This window comes from Parus major, chromosome Z (assembly GCF_001522545.3).
Source record: "Parus major isolate Abel chromosome Z, Parus_major1.1, whole genome shotgun sequence".
Taxonomy (NCBI): Eukaryota; Metazoa; Chordata; class Aves; order Passeriformes; family Paridae; genus Parus; species Parus major.
In genome coordinates this window covers 31,220,014-31,240,320 of record NC_031799.1, presented here as the reverse complement: position 1 = coordinate 31,240,320, position 20,307 = coordinate 31,220,014, and the positions used below count along the sequence as shown (strand labels likewise).

General features: G+C 33.7%; 1 protein-coding gene across 13 annotated transcripts in view; it reads right to left on the bottom strand.

Moving 5' to 3' along the window:
* The window catches only part of CCDC171 (coiled-coil domain containing 171), a 155,530-nt gene that overhangs the window by 59,301 nt on the left and 75,922 nt on the right, over positions 1-20,307 (bottom strand). For 10 of the 13 annotated variants that reach the window (XM_019009210.2, XM_033520642.1, XM_033520640.1 and 7 more), the window contains 3 exons: positions 17,754-17,980; positions 16,871-17,050; positions 15,017-15,202 (listed from right to left, as the gene is read on the bottom strand). In XM_019009210.2, the coding sequence (XP_018864755.2) occupies positions 15,017-15,202; positions 16,871-17,050; positions 17,754-17,980 (593 nt within the window). The other 3 variants (XM_033520647.1, XM_033520644.1, XM_033520645.1) reach the window with 3 other exon arrangements.

Genomic DNA, 20,307 nt, shown 5'->3' with positions numbered 1-20,307 from the left:
ACAGAGATAGCATCCATCTTCTGCATCTTGAAGGATATTCAAAACCAGAAGTCTTTCTTTCAAAAATTCTACCCTAAAGACACTGGCAGCTATCAAAGCCCTGTCTAAACAGAAGACTTTGTGAATTATCAGATTTTCAAAAATTTTATTTTTAATGTGGATTAGCATGGATAAAAGGATCCATCTCTAATTCAAAAACAAAGAACATTATCTTCTTCCAATTATTGTGTTTACTGTTTGCTTTCAACATTGAGGGAAGAGTTCTGAAAACCAAGTCAAGTAACCCCCCCACCCATATTCCCACCTTTGACAAACAGACTACACTTAAACACAGAACAAAGTCTCTGTTAGCAATGTTTGATCCAACCCAGTTTCCCACCTGATTGAAAAAACTGGTTTTAAGTAGTTTCTGCTAGTATTTTGACGCAAGAAATTTTTTATGTAGATGCTGCTGAATGGATTTTTCCCCCAAGATACTAGCAGTCTGAAAGAGTAGAGAAAGACAGGATAATAGGAACATTATGCATATGTATTTAATTTTTCTTACAGCTATCCATCTGCAGGGGTTGAAGAGTTGTTAGCTCCCACAAAAATCTTTCATTACTGACCACAAAGAGAGAAAAGACCCACCAGTCAAAATCTTCTGTCAGCTGCTAACTCATCTAGGTTGCTCATTGCAAGCACATGCTTATTAACGAGGCAATAGCAGGGTCTAACTTTTTTAAGGGGCATGCTCAGCAATCCACACTAGCTGGTGATGAAGCAATACATAAATGGTTAAATCAAGTATCTCACTGAAGAGCTGCTCTATTATGTTCAAAAAGAACCCCATTATTTACAGAAATCTCTAAAGGATTCAGTCTTTGTCTACTAGTAATATTGCAATATCTAAGCAAAATGGAAACTGATTTTAGCACTCCAAAGCAGTTTCAGCAATTATTTGAAGCTTCTAGCTACTGTGGGTTAAAGTCAAGCCTTGGCAATGTTCAAATATGGTGTGGTGTACTATAAAATAATGGCTGGTAAGCCTCTTTTTTTTTTTTTTTTTTTTTTTTGCTTCTTCAGATTGATCTAATTAAAACCCTTGATAAACTTTATGGACTCTAATATTTCCAGCTGAGTGACTGAAACCAAGAGGGTGTGCCTCAAGGCAGCAAGGCAACAATGATAAGCAGCAGGTTAGCCACTAATTTCTCAGCTAGGGTAGATTGTGAAAGTGTGATGTTCTGATATCCAAGAAAGTGTTCAGGAGAGAATAGGATAAATCAAGTTTAATAACTCTGCTCCTAATTGTTCCCTCAATGCTCCACTCTAATTACTTGGAGAACTCTCCTGACTGTCACCTGATATTAAGTTGTTGGAGGCTGAGTGTGGAGCAGTGAGATAATCAATAAACATTTAGTGGGGAGAAGAATGAAGATCCCGTTAAGCAGTGGGAACCTGCAGCACCCAAAGCCCTTCTGCTCATGAGAAAACCTATGGGAGAGCCATAGTGATTGCAAAGCAATAATCCAAAGCACTGGTTTTAGGCTTTGAGGCCTTTAGGCAACAGTACATTTGAGAAAAAAAGGTTAACACGGTCACCCTAATTACAGCCCATTTTCACATTCTTCATATATAAGCAAAGACAAGCCAATTAGGTAGAAAGGAAGATAAGGGAAGTTTTATTTGTATACTAATTAAACCCCTGATGAAATTAAAGGAAAAACATACAGCTCTGTAATTGTGTCTGAGAAAGGTCACTTCAGGTTCAGTTATCAGAAAAGCACAGCCTTGAGATATTTCACTTAATCCACAATATAGCCCTTATTTTGCCCCCCAGGTCTTAGTATTTACAAAAATAAGAAAATTTCAAAACCTGATAATGCATTTATCTTGAAATGTTTTCTGTGGACAATTACAACCGTTAGAAAGTTGAGGCTAACTATGATAAGAAGAATGAAGGTTTTAAAAACCTAGTATGTTTGCACATAGTTCTGTGAAGATGCTGAGCTTTCACTTTCAAATACAAGTGATTCTGAAACAACTTAGAAGCTAAACTCCACTTTATTAACATTCTATAAAATGCCAGTTATCTATCTTTCTCAGATTTTTAGGCATTTGGGTGCTAATTCAGACATCACTACGCTCCTTCCTCTCCAGTCCAAAGTCTCATGTTTTCATGATTTTCATTTTCATGATTTCATCAGTTGTTTTCATCAGAATCTTCAGAAGGAGTTTCCTTGAGAGGCATTTAGATTTAGACCTTTTTTCCCCTCACAAATTAAGCATGAAAAAACATTTGTTGGAGAGAACAGCAAGCAACTGATAGCACAGAGGAAAAATCTCATTGGCTGTCTGTTGGTTTGGTCCTTCCACAGGCTTTTGCAGTGAGGAATCTTTTTATTCAAAACCCTATTATAAAAAGAGTTTTTATTCAAAACTATTACAAAAAGAAATCCAAGTTTAATATTTTCATTCTTTACACATAAAGAGGATGCTATTCAAAAGATAACAGATGGACAATCATTTTTGATGAACAACGACAGTCACAGTTTAAATTCATGCAAAGCATATGTGACACATTTATACTGAGACTGTATTTTCCAAGATCAACTAAAGCTAGATCAAACTGCTTAGTAAATTAGATTTAAATTGCATAGACACAACACAGCAGTACAAAATATGCAAATACACTGCTGTATGTGTATAATGAACTAATTTGTGAAATTGAAGATTTTCTCTTTCAGATGAAGTTTTATATGTATAGTCTCTATTTAGATGCCAAATATTGCATTTTAAAAATACATTCTGAAAACTGTCCTACACCCACAACTAATAAGATTTCACAATGCAAAAGAGTATAGAAATGTAAGCCAGCATCCATTCCTTCCCCAGTTTAAACACATATCCCATTATCCTTGTTGGCAAACATGATCTCTGAGTGCTCCATCAGAAGTCTACAAGTAGCAGAGAAATCTGCAGTTTCAATTGGTTCAAATCCAACAGGTACAACAAGCTACATTAATATTTAATGTTTACCATATTTTTAGTGTGCACCACTGTAATGCAAACCAAGTACATCAGCTCAAACGGTACAGCTGAAATTCCACAGGATGTTTTTTTAAAAGAATCTTTATTTAACAAAAAGAAATAAAAATTATACTTCTTCTATCAGGACAGCAGATTAAAAATCTTAGGGAAAAAGGGTTCTGTGAAAAAAAAAATGAGGCTTCTCATCAATACTTAAAAAAAAATCAAACACATCTAAGAAGTACATTGAGACCTATGTCAAGAAATAAGACGGACTGACACTTCTCAAGTAGAAACTATCAAGACACTATTTCTGGATTCACTGTGTGTTTCACAATGTCTGCAGTAGTGTCTTGAAACAGTTTAAAATGAACTCCATGTGGCTGATCTGCTCTCGCAAAGGAGAACTGAGGCTGACCACCCATGACATCCCTTCAAAAACAAATTCTTTCCTAGGCCCTTTAAATTTTGCTAGGAAAAAAATATATGAGTGCTCAAAAGGACACTTGAATGAGATATATCTGCATTGCAGAAAAAAACCTGATTTTTTTCAACCTCTTTGCTATGGGACCTTCATCCTGACAGCAGCAATCTTTTAATATGCTGGCATTGAGAGAAAGAACATACCTTATGACTTTTTCTCTGAAGTATATGATATAGCATGGAAGCAGTTAAGAATAGTTTATAGATCTCAGTGTATCTAACAAGTTGCAAAATGCTCTTCATGTCTTTGTTACAGCCTTGTGTAATGAGGTCACAGAGCATGAGTGGGTCTACTAAGCAAAACAAATATCAACCAGCACAATCATTTTAATAAAAAACCAAGAAAATACTGGTGAATGATAAGATACTTGTAGGCGTATTTCCACATTCCTAACACAATGTCAAATACAATTGCTTATGATTGTTTTATATGGAAAACCCTCATAATACTGGAGTGCAAACTATGATTTATTCAAATCAATACCAAAAATGTCAAGTAAACATCTAAAGATTATTATGAGTTAAATGACAGTACATGTAGCTCTAAAAACAGTTGTGATACATGGCTACAGTACAAGATCTAGAGCTTGCATATTAAGAAACATTTAAATGAAATTTTATTTAAGAGTCATTCAATAGATGGGGTAGGGAAAATGCACACATTTACATTTTGCATGAGATTTTTCTTACAAAAGTCACTTGAAATTTGAGGCACTCATGTCATGAAAACAAATGATATTCATTATCTACGTATGTGAAACAGTTCATTTATTGACAGAAACATAGCCCTTAGACATCCAAGTAAGCTTAGGTACCTCAAACATCTCACCTGCAGTGATTCAGGCTGGATTACAGTGCCTCAAAGATTTACGGCTACCTTTAATATCTCTTTGCTATAGTGCAAACCTTTCTCAATAGAAAATCGATTCTGATCAATAAGAAAGGAATCTATTTTTCAACTGCAGTAGCTCAAGATGTTTACCAAAATATGACTGAATATGCTTTGTGAAGTCACTGAGTTATGTTTTAAAGTTATTGTGAATTAAAAGGCTTTAAACACAGTAATTTAAACACAGTAGCTTCTTCTGATTAATTTCACACAAAATCTCTTCCAGAGGACAGATGATATGCTCATTCAGCTTCAAAGTAAAACTAAACAAAACTTTTAAAGTGATTACAAAATATAAACTGCCCACACATAGCCTAGATCCTCATGGACTGTTGAGGGAGACCCTTTTGAATAAGAAGATGCACCGGGTCTTTCAGATATACACTAATCCAAACAGAGAATAATTGAGGCCTACTTTTAAACTGTGTTTCGGAAAGTGATAAAGTACATTATAAAATATATGCACATTATAATTTAGAAATTTTAATCATGTTTTAAACTAAGTGAATTATGTTGGTATTACTGCAGAGAGGGATTATACCACTAAATAGAACAAATACAATTTTATAAAACCTCAGGCTTTATCACAATGAGTTTTAAGAATAATCCTTGAAGTGAGAATTTTTGGAATCACATGCATGGTGGAATGAGTACATGATCATTCACTCCTTATTCAATTTCTGACACACTACCTCAGGACTGATGCTTCTTTTTTCTCCTTAGAAATGTAAATTTCTTTCCCACCACAACATTTAGCCCTTTGCAGTCACAGAGTAGAAAAGACACAGCCCTGCATATGTAGTAGATTTTCTGTGTTTTGGCAGTGTCATGCCTTTAAATCAGATACTTAAGAGACACCAAAAAAGGAGTAATCTTGGGGGTTTTCACTGTTACACTTTTTACCCTAGGAGACTCTCAGCCTTATAGCTGGTACAGTTCCAAGATTTCAAAAAGATGGTTTATACTTGGATTCCATTACAAAATATGACTTTTCATAATTGTCATGTACCTGTAAATGAGGCACTAATATTCCAAGTGAAATCTGATGCTGTTCTGTAGCACTGTTTTCTTCAATGCTGTTAATTTTGCTACACATTATCTACTTGTGCACATTAGCACGCACTATGCAAGACAAAAACACAACTACCACTTAGACTTCATCTTCATTTTAAAAGTGATAATCTATCATATATACATTCATAAAAATATTTAGTTCAGTATCTATGAGGACACAACATACTGCAGCAATTTCTTGCACTTCATTGTAGCCTCAAACCATCTCTCTCTGATCATGTCCTACTGGCCTCAATGATCTTGCAATACCAGTGATATTTCTAAGCCCTGGAACAGACTATTTTAAGTTCTCAAGAAATACTCTACCATTAGATTTGTATCAGAAATTTGCTCAAAATATTTCTGAATGGTAACAGTCAGTTAAAACAATTCGGGAAATAGAAGAAATAACAACAATAAAATATTAACAATGACAACAATTTATTTACAAAGTAAATAACCACAATTTAATTTCCATTGTTTATTTAACAAGGAATACAATCTGAAGTTAAGGGGCATCTTACCACAGACAAAAGTCATCTCAGTCAGCATTCTGCTTCAGAACTAAATTTGAGAAACAAATATTATGGTACCCTGTCTCTGTCTTCTCTCCAGACACCTGTTCAAAAAATGGGAGTACTAGGAGTCTTCAGAACAGTTTCAATGAAATTTCTAAATAGAACTTCAAAATATACTGTCCATAACCTCAATACATTGGTGACACCAGCTAAGTTTTTTTACTGCTGCAGGTTGTTCTGCAGCCCTTTATTGGAAGAGGCTGCTGCACAATTCCACCAGATAAAAGTGCATTAATATGAGCCGTCACATTGAGGAGTTAGGGCAATGCCAAGAATGTCAATTAGTGCCACACAAAGGTTTCATCTTTCTTCATAAAGAGTTTTTGATTTTCTTTAATTACTTAATTAGACAAATCTCTTTTTTTTTTTAGCATGACACTAACATTAATATGGGCTTCACAAGATTTATCACTTTATAGAGTTTATATTCAGATACTGCATTCCCCTTCAGAAGAGTTCTGACCAAACCATACATGCAAGGTATGTGTGTTTTCACAGAGCCCCAAATGTTATTTAGTGCATGAATATTTTATTTGAATATCAGGCCAGCCACATCCTGCATGACGTACCTGCAGGGAGAAAACACACATACTTGATTATCCCTGTTACTTTCTAAACCTCAATAAAATAAGAAAGAATTGATAAATATGTAATTTTATATTAAAAGGTCTATTCTTCAGCACAGGTCACCCTTATCCTTCTGTTCATTAAAAACTGAAGAGTAGTCACCTTAGCAGAAAAAAACAGATACAGTAAAACAAAATGTAACTTACATAAAAGGCAACTTTTAAATCATTCTATTGATAAAGCATCAAAGATATATTACATCCCAATATTCAGTAAGGAGATCAAAGTGCTATAAAGACATATTGATTAGATGCCTCACTTCCTTCTGGATATGCTTTGAGTCATACCAAGTACCAAACAAGAACACAAAGCTTAAACAAAGAATAAGTTTCCCTGAAAATACATGATCCTGAAATAGGGTAGTTAAACAGTGACAGTGATAAATCACTGCAACTGTAAAACTGAATTATTATTTGTCTTTTTTGGTGTATTTCCTAACTCCAAGACAAAATTGTACCATGATGGTACAAAATTTGGAAAGTTACCTACTTCACTCACCTACGGAAATGACAGTTACAAATATGCCTATCACTAGGCCTATCACTATGATACCACACAACCAATTATTTTAATAAATTATGATTAACTTTTTCTAAGAACACTTATTTCTTCATTCTCACACCTGAGAAATTTTCCTGTATAAAAATGAAGTAGTATTTATAAATGAAATATTGGCACTGCTACTTAGAATTGAGTATCTTAATATAGTAACTCTAAAATCACTCAATTTCTTATTGAAAAGTTGATAGACAAACAAAACAAAACACTAACAAAAACCCCAAAATACAACAGCACTTAAGGTGCTTTCACTTTAACAAGAATGAACTGGAAAGACTTTAAAGTCTTTTTAACTAAAAAGTAAAAAAATGTAACAACAAGAGCCTCACTGGATTTTTTATAAATACATATTGTAAAAGACAACATAATAAATTATGCAGAATAAAATATAACTTCTGTTTTGAGTTTGCTGCCCTGCTATAATCTTGAAGAGCTTCCATACTCTAATAGAGGACAGTGTAGGTACAGATTTTGGAAGCTTAAATTGGTATAAATTTTGAAAAACCTTCCCCTTGAAATACATTGCATACTTAATGGAGTGTCAAATTAAATTAAAAGATCAAATTATATGAAGGATAGACCCGGCTGCTGTCATAGCATGCAGCCAAGGGAATACAGGTGCAAAGGAATGCATCTCTTGTTTTAGTCTTATGCCAGTTAGATAAGATACTTAATTATATTCCAACAGTTTAATTATATTTCAATAGCTATTTGAAAGATTTTACTTCTGGTTTGACAAGAAGATATAAAGTTATTTGCAGAATTAGCTGCACACAAAGAGAAAGGGAGAACATGGGAAAACATGACTAAGGTGTACAGTCAAAAGTCCTACACATTGGTATCTATACTACCAGGAAAAATAGGGTATGGAACACCTTCTTTAAAAAATCACAGGCTGTTTTAAAGATCTATTGATTCCCTCTGCACATCTCAAGGTAACACAATTACTTTGTAGTTGATCCAATAATGTAACAAAGATCTCCCAGGCACTGGATTTACCAAGAAGCCTTTTAGTATTTTTGAGGGAAAACTGAAAGATAGTTGAAGGTCTTGAAATAACAGGGATAAATGTTATGTAAGTACATATGCTTAATAACCACATGCTGTAATTACACAATAATCCCATTTTTCTTCCAAATTACTTGTCAATAAATCTTTCTCACTGCACTATAAATTCCAAGGTCATGGACAGAGGTATTTATTAGTATAATTACAATGCAGAAATAAAACCATTAAGCTTTTAGATCCTGATATTGTTCCATTTATTCTCTCCTTTCCCCAAGGGGGAGGCGAATAGTTCCAACAAATGGTATACCCAGAAAATATTGGAAGCTATTTTTAAAAGACGAAAAATGTGCTGGTTCATGCAATTACTTTGTTAAAGTTATCTTTTCTCTTTATCTAAACTTTGACAGAATGTTAGATCTATCTTCTTTTTAATACTATAGTGCAGCAAACAGACTCAGGATCAAAAGTATTCCCTGAAATAAGCAATGTTACTACACTATTAACAGTAGAGCACTCTGGATTTCACTGTGCATCAGTTGGTCATATATTGGACCAAAAATCCCAAGGTCTCAGCCATCTGTCGAGATGTAACTTGCAGTCCAAATTTGTGGACTCTTGTTTCCACAATTTCATTATCCCTAGGCACCAGTCTGTCTGTCTTGGTTACTTGCCTTCTTCCACAAACCACCAGAAGGGCAGCTAAGCACATGACTCATAAAGTGACTGTTGAAATGAGACTACTGAATCAGACTAGCTTGAACAAACTTATTCCATAATTTCTGGGAGAAGGGTAAACCTATTCTTACCTGGAACTTAACTCCTAGTCATAATTAGCTTTCAAAGATTAACTAAAGTGATGTTACGTAATCATGACTTATTTCCGTGTTCTATCTCAGTATGTAAGTTACATACAAATTGATTGAATGGTGAGAGCATTTTCTCAGAGTTACCTTAAACTCTTCAGCAAGCTAAAAACAAAACATTATCTTTTTCTTACTTAGGGATGCTTTTTCATATTTATTAGATAAATAATGTTTACATCTGATTAGATTGAACATAAATGTAATAAATTGCCAATTAATTTCATTCTTCTTCCAATGTAAAGTAGCAGCAATTTGGATATAATTTTATAATTTTCTTATTATACAAAGATAGTAAATAATATACCTAAATAATATCTTTAATACCAACCAATAAAATACTGTAATATAATAATTTAGGAAAAAAATGCACAGCTGGTGTAAAAACATGTTCAAATTCCAATGTAAACCTTAACATTGCTCAAAAATTAACTATTACATTCAATTTGTAAAACTAGACAAAAGAGGAAATGCAGAGAAATGAAAGAGAAATACAACAATAAGGATGGTATCCTTTCAAAATAAGAACTTCCAATTAAATTATGGTTGCATGACATGTACTACAATATTTTCCATTGTTGCACTGACCTCCATATTAACACAAACATATAACAAGTTCATAATCACAAATTTTAACTTTATTCTTTCTCCAATTCTGGTCATGACTTAAACATTTTCCAGAAAGCTTGACTCAGAAAAGTTAAGGCAGACCTTAAACAATTTGGTTGATAGTTGCTCAGCTGCTTCGTTGATGACTACAGCACAAAAACAAGTCTAAAAGCCATGTACTGACTTCAGTCTCTCCAGACTAATGCTAATACTGATGAATGTTCTAGGCACAGAACAAAGGAAATACACAGATTTAACAATCTGTCTAGGCACAAGTTCTTCACTCAGAGGGCTGTTGGGCACCAGAACAGCTCCCCAGGGTCACAGCAGCAGCCTGACAGAGCTCAAGAAGTGTTCAGATAGTGCTCTCAGGCACATGGGATGACTCAAAGATGGTCCCATGCAGGGCCAGGAATTGGACTTTGATGATCATTGTGGGTCTTTCCCAATTCAACGCCAATTCAATTAATCTAACTCCCTGGACAAACCACAGAAGGGTGAAATTAAAAGTGAAGTATAAGTTCAGAGATCTGAAATACAAATTCACTAATAATAACAGAATGCAGACTTTATCTAGGTTTTTCTTTTGCAACAAAGAACTCTCAGGTCTAGCTCACACTATCTATGTGTCTTCCTATTATGTAAAAACAGCAGCTGCTAGAAGGAAGACTATCCCTTCCCATAACCTAAATTCCATATACAATGCATTGCAATCTACAAAAAAAAAAAAAAAGCACAAAGGATCAGCTTTATGAGAAGCTTCTAGTTAACCTAAATCTTTGAAGACTAAGAAATTAGCAGTAGTGGATGTTATGTAATAGAGCAGAATGAACAGTCCTACTTATTTTACAAACAGTGTTAACACAAATTGAAATACCTGACAAATCTCTTAAAACTGCAATTTATTGTACTAAAAATCACATTCCTCTTTCAACTAAGAACAGAGCAGATGACAATACTAATGCATTCTTACCTACTTTATAAGTTATTTAGGTGTTCAGAACATAGACAGTATGGAAACTACAAAAAAAAAGAAAAAACAACAACCCCCCCCATTTCATTGAAGAAATACGAATTTTAGTTTCTAACTTCCTCAGAAGGGAGTTTGCTTCTCTTTAACATGCTAAACTTCATTAATATAAATTCTCTGTTAAGTTAGATCCTAGCAGTAATCAGCTATACTGCTTTCTTTAAGGAACAGCCTTACATTTAATCGGGCAATGCACAGAAATGCAGTTTCTTGACAAAGAGACAAGTTTTTAGAATCAACAGTATCCCTCAGTGCATCCAAATTCTAGCAATATTTTCAACTTCAGATGTCAGAGGAAAAAGATCTCAAACTCTATTTCTGTTCTTACTGTTACTGCAATCTATCTGAGAAGCATGAAAATCACTTGATCTTCCTCATGTAAATGAAGTCTTTTAACCTTTCTCCAAGTTAGAATACTGCAGCATTGTTAGAAGTAAGTGTAAAACCTACTCACAAAGTATGTGCTGTGCTATTAATAAAAGTGGTATTAGTAAAAGAAATTGTGTAAATATTTGAAATGGTCTTTCAGAAAAAAATATACAACTGTAAATATATGAAGAGGAAAAGCAATGAAAAGAAGAAAAATGTGTTCACCTTCACCTCAAATTCACCCAAGAACTGAGAGCCTGCTGAGGGAGAACATCCACCTCTAAGAAACAGATAAATCCCAATCTTCATCTGAATCTAATGAATTCAGATATGTCTGTCTGGTGAAGGATACTCTGGACAGCGAATATGTCTGTATGATTTGAATGACATAGGTATTGAAAATAAACACTCCAAATCTTCCCACCAGAAAACATCTTTATGTGAGTGTTATCAAAGCATTTGGATGAGATTTTTTTTTCTCACTTATTCTGTCATAAATTAATGGCAGCTTCACTAAACTCAGCAGATTAAACAAACCCAAAATTTAGGGTACCTTCTTCTAAAACAAGTATTGTTTTGTTGAGGCATTTTGGTATCAAGTAATATGATTAAACATCTATTGCACTGGAGCTATTAATTAACAATTTATAGAATTTATTCCATAAATAGAACCTTAAAAATATGTTATTTTTATTACATGCACTAACATACCTAAAAGAAAATAAATATATAGACTGCGCATATCAATAGGAAACAAAAACACTTTACTTGATTAGACCAGCTGGTATCAGGACTTGAAAAATACGTCTGTTATTGACACCTGTTTAGCAGTTGTGTAAAAGTTTCTCTTCAAAGAATGAGGAATCAGAGCAAATGATTCACCTCATCTAGTAAAAAGAAGTGGTGTTAAAGAGTAGCTTAGTTCCAGCTGACCTTGAATGTAATTGGCTACTTTGGATGTCTCTATGGTATATGCCACTAAGAAGATAAAAATATACAGGATTAAAATCTGAACTGATAAAGCTAAGAAATTAAGTATTACTCCTTTAATAAGCCTACTTTATGAAAGTACATGAATACTAAAATATCTCCTTACTGATTGCTGTTGAACTGTGAATAAGTTTAAAAATAAGCTATCAAAAATGGAAGTATCTAATATTTTAATTTTCTTCTTCTTACCTGTTTAAAAATTATGAATAAAGAATTCAAAGCATGTCTATTTTTTTCACTCCATTTTTCACTCTATTCTATCTGACCTTACTTGTATGCCACCACACTCACCAAATTCTTATATACACTTAAGTCTATGCAAGTAATATTATTTTGTACCTTAAGATGAAAATGGAGTCATTTTTTCTATTTTATTTTTTACAGTACAACAGTAAAATTTCTTTTTTTCTGTCTTACTTAAGTGCTTAAAAACATATGCAGTTGTAAGAACACTGTTTTAAAAGGACAAAGTTGATTACTACAAAGCTGAGATTATTTCACTGTACTGCAAAATGAGAGCTACAAAAAGCCCCACAAAAACAAATTTTTTAAGTCACAAAACCTAATTAAGCTAAAGAAAAAAGGTCTGTCAATTAAGATGCCAAGGCAAAGGCAGAGACCATTTCTTCCTGTTGTGAATAAAGGTATGAACAAGATTGGATTATGGTTAACTGTGGGAGAGAAAGAGACTTTTACTTGAATTTTAAATACCAAAACATATAGAGCTCAAAATTTAAGAAGCACTTTTACTCCATGGTATCAAAGCATTATATTAGACTGCCACTTGAATTTCAAAAGTACTTATTTAACACAGGTTTAGAACTGTAAAAACAATGATAAAAAGTGAAAGGTGAAATGATGATTTTGGATGCATGCATTGTAAAATTGTTCCTACATGATTAAAAAAATGAAGGACCACTAGATCATTAACATGTGTTGACATGTTACCACATCTGTTCTTGTCTCCTTTTTTGACACATATACAAATTTTGATATATATACAAATACATGCTCTTACAACCAAAAAGCAATTTTGTGCTATCTTTTGTAGCAAATTTCATGAAGAAATTAAGAGATATCAATTAATATTCAAAGCTGAGGGACACTACACAGCAACAAGCCTACAACTTAAATTTGGTTAAAAACTCCTCAGTGGGATGGACTGAATTACAAGGTAAGAAACGAAATCAGTGTACCTGTAAGTAGTAAACGTCAGCCCTAAGGTTTAATTTGCCAATGTTCTTTGCCTTCATTGTATCACCTATATTATTACATTGCACTGTATCTTTAAAGTTTTCAGCAATAAGCATTTTACACTAAATGAAGTTGTTACAGTACCAAACAACTGTTAAAGGACTGTAGAATTAGGATGCATTTTAGGATTATGACTATGATTATTATTATGAAAAAATAGTATGTAGCCTTCAATTAATAAAAACGAGAACCTGTGAAATGTAATTCAGTGTCCAGTGATCTGTGTAACATATTTGTTTAAAAGCTCCTCCTATATATTAATTGCCTACAATTGACCTTTTTATTAACTGTCTCTAAATAAATGAAAAGGTCTGTTTTAGGCAAAGTAAAACATGGTGAAAAAACATGTATTAATGTATAAAAAGTAGACATAAATGAAGATTTCAAATAGGATTTGTCTTCTAGTCCTTCCATTCTTTTTATTCCTAATAGCTATTTAAAAATCTTGAATCAAGCATTTCTCAAAGAAATCAAACACAAGACTAACAGCTTGTATATACATGGCAGTTATATCAGAAAGAAAATAGCAATAGAATTAACAAGCAACCTGAAAACACAACCAAGTTTATTCTTCCATTTAAATGAGACACTCAAAACTAGGGAATTGTGAGGGAGAAAAAAAAAACAACACAAAAACCAACAAGTAAATTGGAAACATCAGTCTTTTTCACCCTTAGTGAGGTAAGGAATTTTTAGTAAATAATACCACTAGTGAAAACCTTCCTTAATAAATTTAACAACATCCTTCAGCATCCTCCACTATACATCACTTCAAATCTCCACTTTGCTGCAACTCATCCTCCTTGACATCCACTTTCATTGTTATATTTTCAATATTTCTGACATTTCTACTGGTTTTGTAGCTTGGATCATTTTGGTTTTCCTCCTGCTTGGCACTTTTTCACTCAGAATTACAAGTGCTTCTATTTCTCAAAATACTAGTGAAGCAGTCTCTTTTGCTCAGTTGTCAATTCACAGAAAAATACTGGAAGATGGAAAGACAGTAGTAGGGCTGAAGAGCAGACACAAGCAGCAAAGCTTGCTTTAAACAGAAAATAAATAAAAGCTGCAGAGCTCAGGTCACCACCCATTACTGGCTTGCCATCACAACCTTTTCTCTCTTCCCATGTTAGATATACATCTGGTTTTAAACCTCAAATACTATCTGTGTTCCTTTGTTTATTATCAGAGATTCAATAACATAATCTTTTCCCTCATTACTCAGTATGTCTACAGAAAATTCTAAATTCTGATGAAAAAGGATTTCTCTCTATTGTCACCTCACACATTCCAAACTGACAAATGTGTTCTCCATCCTAATATTATATTCAGGGAACAGACAATTCAGGTTTTAAAATATTATTGTGACCTCTATCAAAAATCAAAGTATCTTTGTACTTTTTCATTTATTTTTTTATATAAATTGCAAACACCTTGTGATATAGCTAGATCTCCTGTCATCTGTGTCCCCTATAAATTTCAGACACTTCACATATATTAGTGTACATCCCCCAGTTACAAGAGCAGAAAAGTGATGTTATACCTTGAAGAATCTTGACAGTGTTTCCGAGTACTCTAAAATTTCAATAGGCTATGTAGCGTGTGTGCATTTACGTTTTATTTGCACAAAAACGACAATATTTGGCTTATTTACCAAAAAATAAAGGTGCCTAATTTAGAGCAATAATCTTCTTACCTTTACAGATTCACTTAAGACTTGGGTTTTATCTGCTTCTTCACTGGATTGCAATTCTAGTTTATTATTTAACTCCTGTAGTTGTTGTGCTTGTTCATTCAAAAGCAATTGTGCCTGATGCTCCCGATGTAATGCATTATTTAATTCTTGACATACACCTTCAAATCTCTCAAGGGTGGTTAATTTCTAGTAAGAGAAACAAATTGTGTTTGATTATGTAACTATACTTACCTGTTTACATACTTACCAAGTTCCACTTGCAAACACATTAAATTCTAAAACAAGAGCATGCCAAAGGTTATTATTTATTTAGGTTTTTTAACTCAAAGACAGACCACCAAGCAATAAAATGGCTAGACAACTTTATTCACTATATTTTTTCAAAATAGCATTCAGCCTACTTTAAATAGTATGCACTTGCTGTTCTATTCAAATTAACACCCTAGATCGCAAAGAAACAATATTAAAAGGAAATATGCAGATCAATGTCCCACATTTTCGTGTGTACCTTGTTAACCCTTGTAAATGTCTTCCTGAACTCTTTCTCCCTTTCCAAAATTGTTCCAGAAAGACAAAATAGTTCTTCAAGTAAACTCTTTGTCTACATTTGAAAGGCAATCTAAACTGTGGTAATTTGTGACAACATTTCAGAACTGTAAGCAATAAAACCCAATATGAGCAAAACCAAAAATAAGCAGGCATAATTTTGTCTGAGTAAAAAAACCCCAATATTTTACCAGGAAAAATAATGGATTTGACACCGTCTGTTAAATAGTCTCTGCTTGGTGTCTTGATTAGGACAATCAAGTCCCAAATGGGGCAATTAAGTGTCTTCAGTGGGACACATTGACAAGTCTACCAACTCGGCTTCAGTACCACTGGTGGTCACAGCTATAGAAAACACTGCTTTTTTCTGGGCCACAACTGTTTTGGTTTACTGTGTACCTGTTGAGCACATATGTATAAGATTTCTTAACTATTCACTATCTCAAATACTTCAAACATATATTCAATTCTGACTGCAACAAGAAATAAACATAGTAGGAAAGGTGATTAGTGAACCTCCAGCATGCTAAAGCAAGACAAGTTTCTTCCCCTCCAAGGACGGCAGGTGCAGTTCTGTACATATGACAGGGGTCTGAGAACCCATCAAATGGCACTAACCCCTCAAACACCATGTCCATTAGTCACAATACTGTGGTTTCACACAGTTAAGGAACCTTTTTGTTGTGTCTTCTTGCTCCTGTTGGACAATGTTATTTACAGGTTAGCAAATGCAGTGTTTAAGTAAATTGATCAGTGACAGCTAGGCATCAGAGGAATTTGGTGCATATATACTAGCAGGCATGTAGAAGAGGGCCTTTTTTCCCCCTTCCATAAACTTAGTCCTTCATGGGAACAGCCGCACTAAAATTTGCATTGACTAGTTCAGGGCATCAAAGATACAGTAAAATGTCTATGATAATATTCAACAATATCCACAGAGTTCATACCTCTTGAAGTTCTCATGAACATACTTATTCAATGCCCTCATGGCAGCTGACTTTGCTGAAGTGAAATCTATAAATGCTTTTTGGGTATATATATAAATCACATCAATATTTTCAACATACAGAAGCAACCTGGTTGCTGAAGACCAGACATGTAATTTATAAGAACACCTCATTCTACAAATCAGAAACTCTTGTGGAAGGGAAGCCTTTCTAAACACATCTGAATTCTAGTTTAGTGACATTTACAACACAAATATTCCATAAAATTATTTTATTATTAGAATGATTTTATACTTATTTTTCAAAAGAGCACACAAAAACACATCTTATAAGCAGTCACCTCTAAATCAAATATACTTACTTGCTTATGCATATTTAATTGCTCTTGAAGGCTCTGGGCTTTGTCTGCTTCTTTTTTCATCTCACTGAAATTCGATTTGAATTCTGCAAGTTGTAGGCGCAGTGAGCGGCGTTCCACTTCTGCTGTATGAAGTCTTTGTGTAAATTCAAATATTTGCTTCTGCAAGGATTCTATGTTCTTCTATTAATAATAAATAACAAATTTATCTGCTTTAACATGAACTATTTTAACAATAAAAGAGTCACATGTAATAACCAAGCAAATTAGAAAAAGTTCTCATTTTGTCCATCATCTCTAAGACACAGGAGTGCAAAGAAGTGAACCTGTTTCATCTACTCCTGAGGGTAACTGAAAATAATGTTTTCAACGAAGTACCATTTTAGATAAGGCTCACAATAAAAGACCAATTACTTCAGAAGGTTTCTCCTTTCCCTCTGATTACAGGGAAGAAGGCTATTTTTACTGAAAGATAGAACACAAAGCAGGAGAAAACAGAAAAAAAGCAAAACAACAAAACCCAAACAAATAAACAACTCTCCTCCCCCCCCCCAAAAAAAAGCACAGCAAAAAAGTCAACCCCGTAACATTTAGTTGAAGCCAAAAGCAAGTTAGTTCTTAGAAAGCAAATACAACTTTGACAGAAATTTAAAAAAACTCTTTTTCTTGGATAAATCAAATCTCTTAAAATTCTTTGACATAAAAGAAAAAATATATTCATGCTTCTGGGTGTTAGGAATTCAACTTCTGATGTCTACATAGTTGATTTCAATGTAAAAATCTTATAAAGTGAAACAAAACTAATGGTACTATCAAGAGAGCTTCATCCTAACACTTGGGCCATGAACCTACTGCTTACATGAACTAGGACTATAATTATGCATACCAGACTGGATACTCTGTCACACAATCCAGCTTCCAGGGCCTGGGTATTTATTTTATTAAGTCCACGAGCCAGGCTCTGTACCAAGGAGTCTTCCTCCAGGTAGGCAATGTACTTGCTGTGGTCTAATGGAACCATCTCCATTACAACATTTAGCTTGTCCATAAGTTTCGAAAATGAATTCCTGGCTGCACTTAAAAGTAACTTTCCAGAAAGCCAGGACTTTGTACCTTTAGAAAATACAAAAAACAAAGACAAACAAAATCCCCAAATGAACAATCAAACAAAAAACCCTCCACAACAATAACAACAAAACCCAAACCAAAACACAGAAAAGAAACATCAAGTAGGTTATTAGTTTCAGTTTCTTCCAGTGAAAAAGCCCAAAGCATATATGATCTCTTAAGATACTCAATAGAAACTTTCCATTAAAGACTGGAAGTCTGAGTTCAAAGGAATATCTCAGAGAGAGACTTTAAGATGAATTGTGTATTGGCAATGAAAATTCTACTATCAATTTATGAATGGGAAGGTAGGATAAGATACTAAAGAATAGGATTTGTTTGTCAAAGACTACTTGTTAACAAGTAACATGCCTACTGTTGTTATTATGTTCTCCAATACCATACTTTCTAAAGACTTTCTTCAGTGTTCTAATTTTGTAATTCAGAAAACATGCCAGACACATGCAAGCAAATGGAAGTCAGGTCAAGTCAGAAGTGATAGCACATCACATATTACACTTTATTGTAATATTTACAATGCAAATTTCTGAGAGTTTCCTGATTTCTCATCCCTCTTCTCTACAGATGTCTAAATCATTTGCTGTTCAAAATTAGTGAGGCTTGGTACCTTAATGCCACACTATTTATATTCTGAGACAAGAGAATATAATTTACCTTATTCCAAGGCAATTAAAATTTTACAGCTACAATTACGTATTTCCCCACAGGATTTTGGTAATCATCCTTCTCATATAATGGACTTAAGGCCCCAGCACACCCAACATGTCCTGCTTACTGCTAGATTCGTCAGGTCTGTAATTAATAATTGTGTTTAATGTTGATAAATAAAATTGTCAGTGCTCCTTCCACTAATTGGTATTCCAGATAACAGTTAATAGGTTTATTTATGCCTTAATAAAAGTCTTGTAATTTAGTTTTCCCTCTGCTAGGCAGGTCTTAATCTGTCATTACTTGTCTTATGATACCATCAGTGTAAGATGACAAGCATGGAAGAGCTTATTTACATTCAGTAGTACAGCAGATCTCCTGTTGCTGCAGCGAACTAAAATATTTACTTAAGAGTATAAACAGAAAAAAATAACTCTGGCTTAAGTTAAAGAATTTCTGTTTGTAGACTGAAGGAAAAAGCCAAAGGTACAAGGCAAACAGAACATTATTATTGATACATTTTTATTACAATTTTCATTGTAAAGATCATTTACATGTGAGGTTGAGATTTACCTGTAAGTAAAAACAAAAAAAGCACATGATAAAATCAAATATTTTCTTTTCAAAGCCCTTTTCCTGCTTGGTTTTGAAATAGCACCACTACAGCGATTCCAGTGCTTAAATGGAGTATCATTTTTGAGTACATGTTCTCCATAACCTCAGCAACTAGTAGCCTTTTCTTCATGACCAAAATAGCATCTTTAAAGTTAAAAATCTTATGAGGCATTTTTATCTTACACATCAACTAACTAAACATCATTTTCAATAAAAAAAATTATTCTTTTCATACCCAGAAAAAACTATTTCAATGCTCTGTCTACTTTGCAAAGGATCCTTTCTTCTCCTTTGCTGGTTCACTATTACAGATCACATAAAAGAAAAATCTACCTTTACCAAATTAACTCTTATCACAGATTATCCTGTCATACTTGTCTTTCAGCTCCAAAGACTGTCTCTTTTCTCCAGTCAGAATGCATTTGCTAGTTGAATGTTTAGTTAAATTAATCTAAAATTAAAACTAAAATGTTTTTATGGCCTTCCATGTAAGATGGCAAAACCCTCTCAAAAACTGTCCTTTGGCACGATTTTTGTTATATATTGAATAAAGGAGACTCTCAAAGAGCTATTGTTCCTTCACTTTTCCCAGTATTTCCACTTGCTATCCCAGCTTATGGAATTGTTTGCCTGTCAGAAAACACTGTTTCTCCATATGTGCAGTACCTAGCATGGCAGCCCCTATCCCCATGCCTAGAATCCCATATTTAACTGTATCAAAAGTAAAGTTAAAATAATAGTTCAGGCAATTGTGTTGTAGCATTTTCAAATAGTCATTCCACTTCACAACAAGCACTTCCCTTAACCAGTAAAGTTCAGCATCCACAAGCTTAGGTATTTTCTTGGGGTAGGGATAAATAGTCATGTCTTCCATTGTTTTTATGAAGAATAACTTTGAATAAATAGACAGAAATATTTTGAAGTTACTGATTGCTTTGAAAGATGAAAACATAAATCAGTTCCACAAGGAACTGTATCTATAATAACTGAGAGGAGAATAGACTGTTTAAGTATATATATCTTAAGTACCTGCCATGAAGGATGGAAGA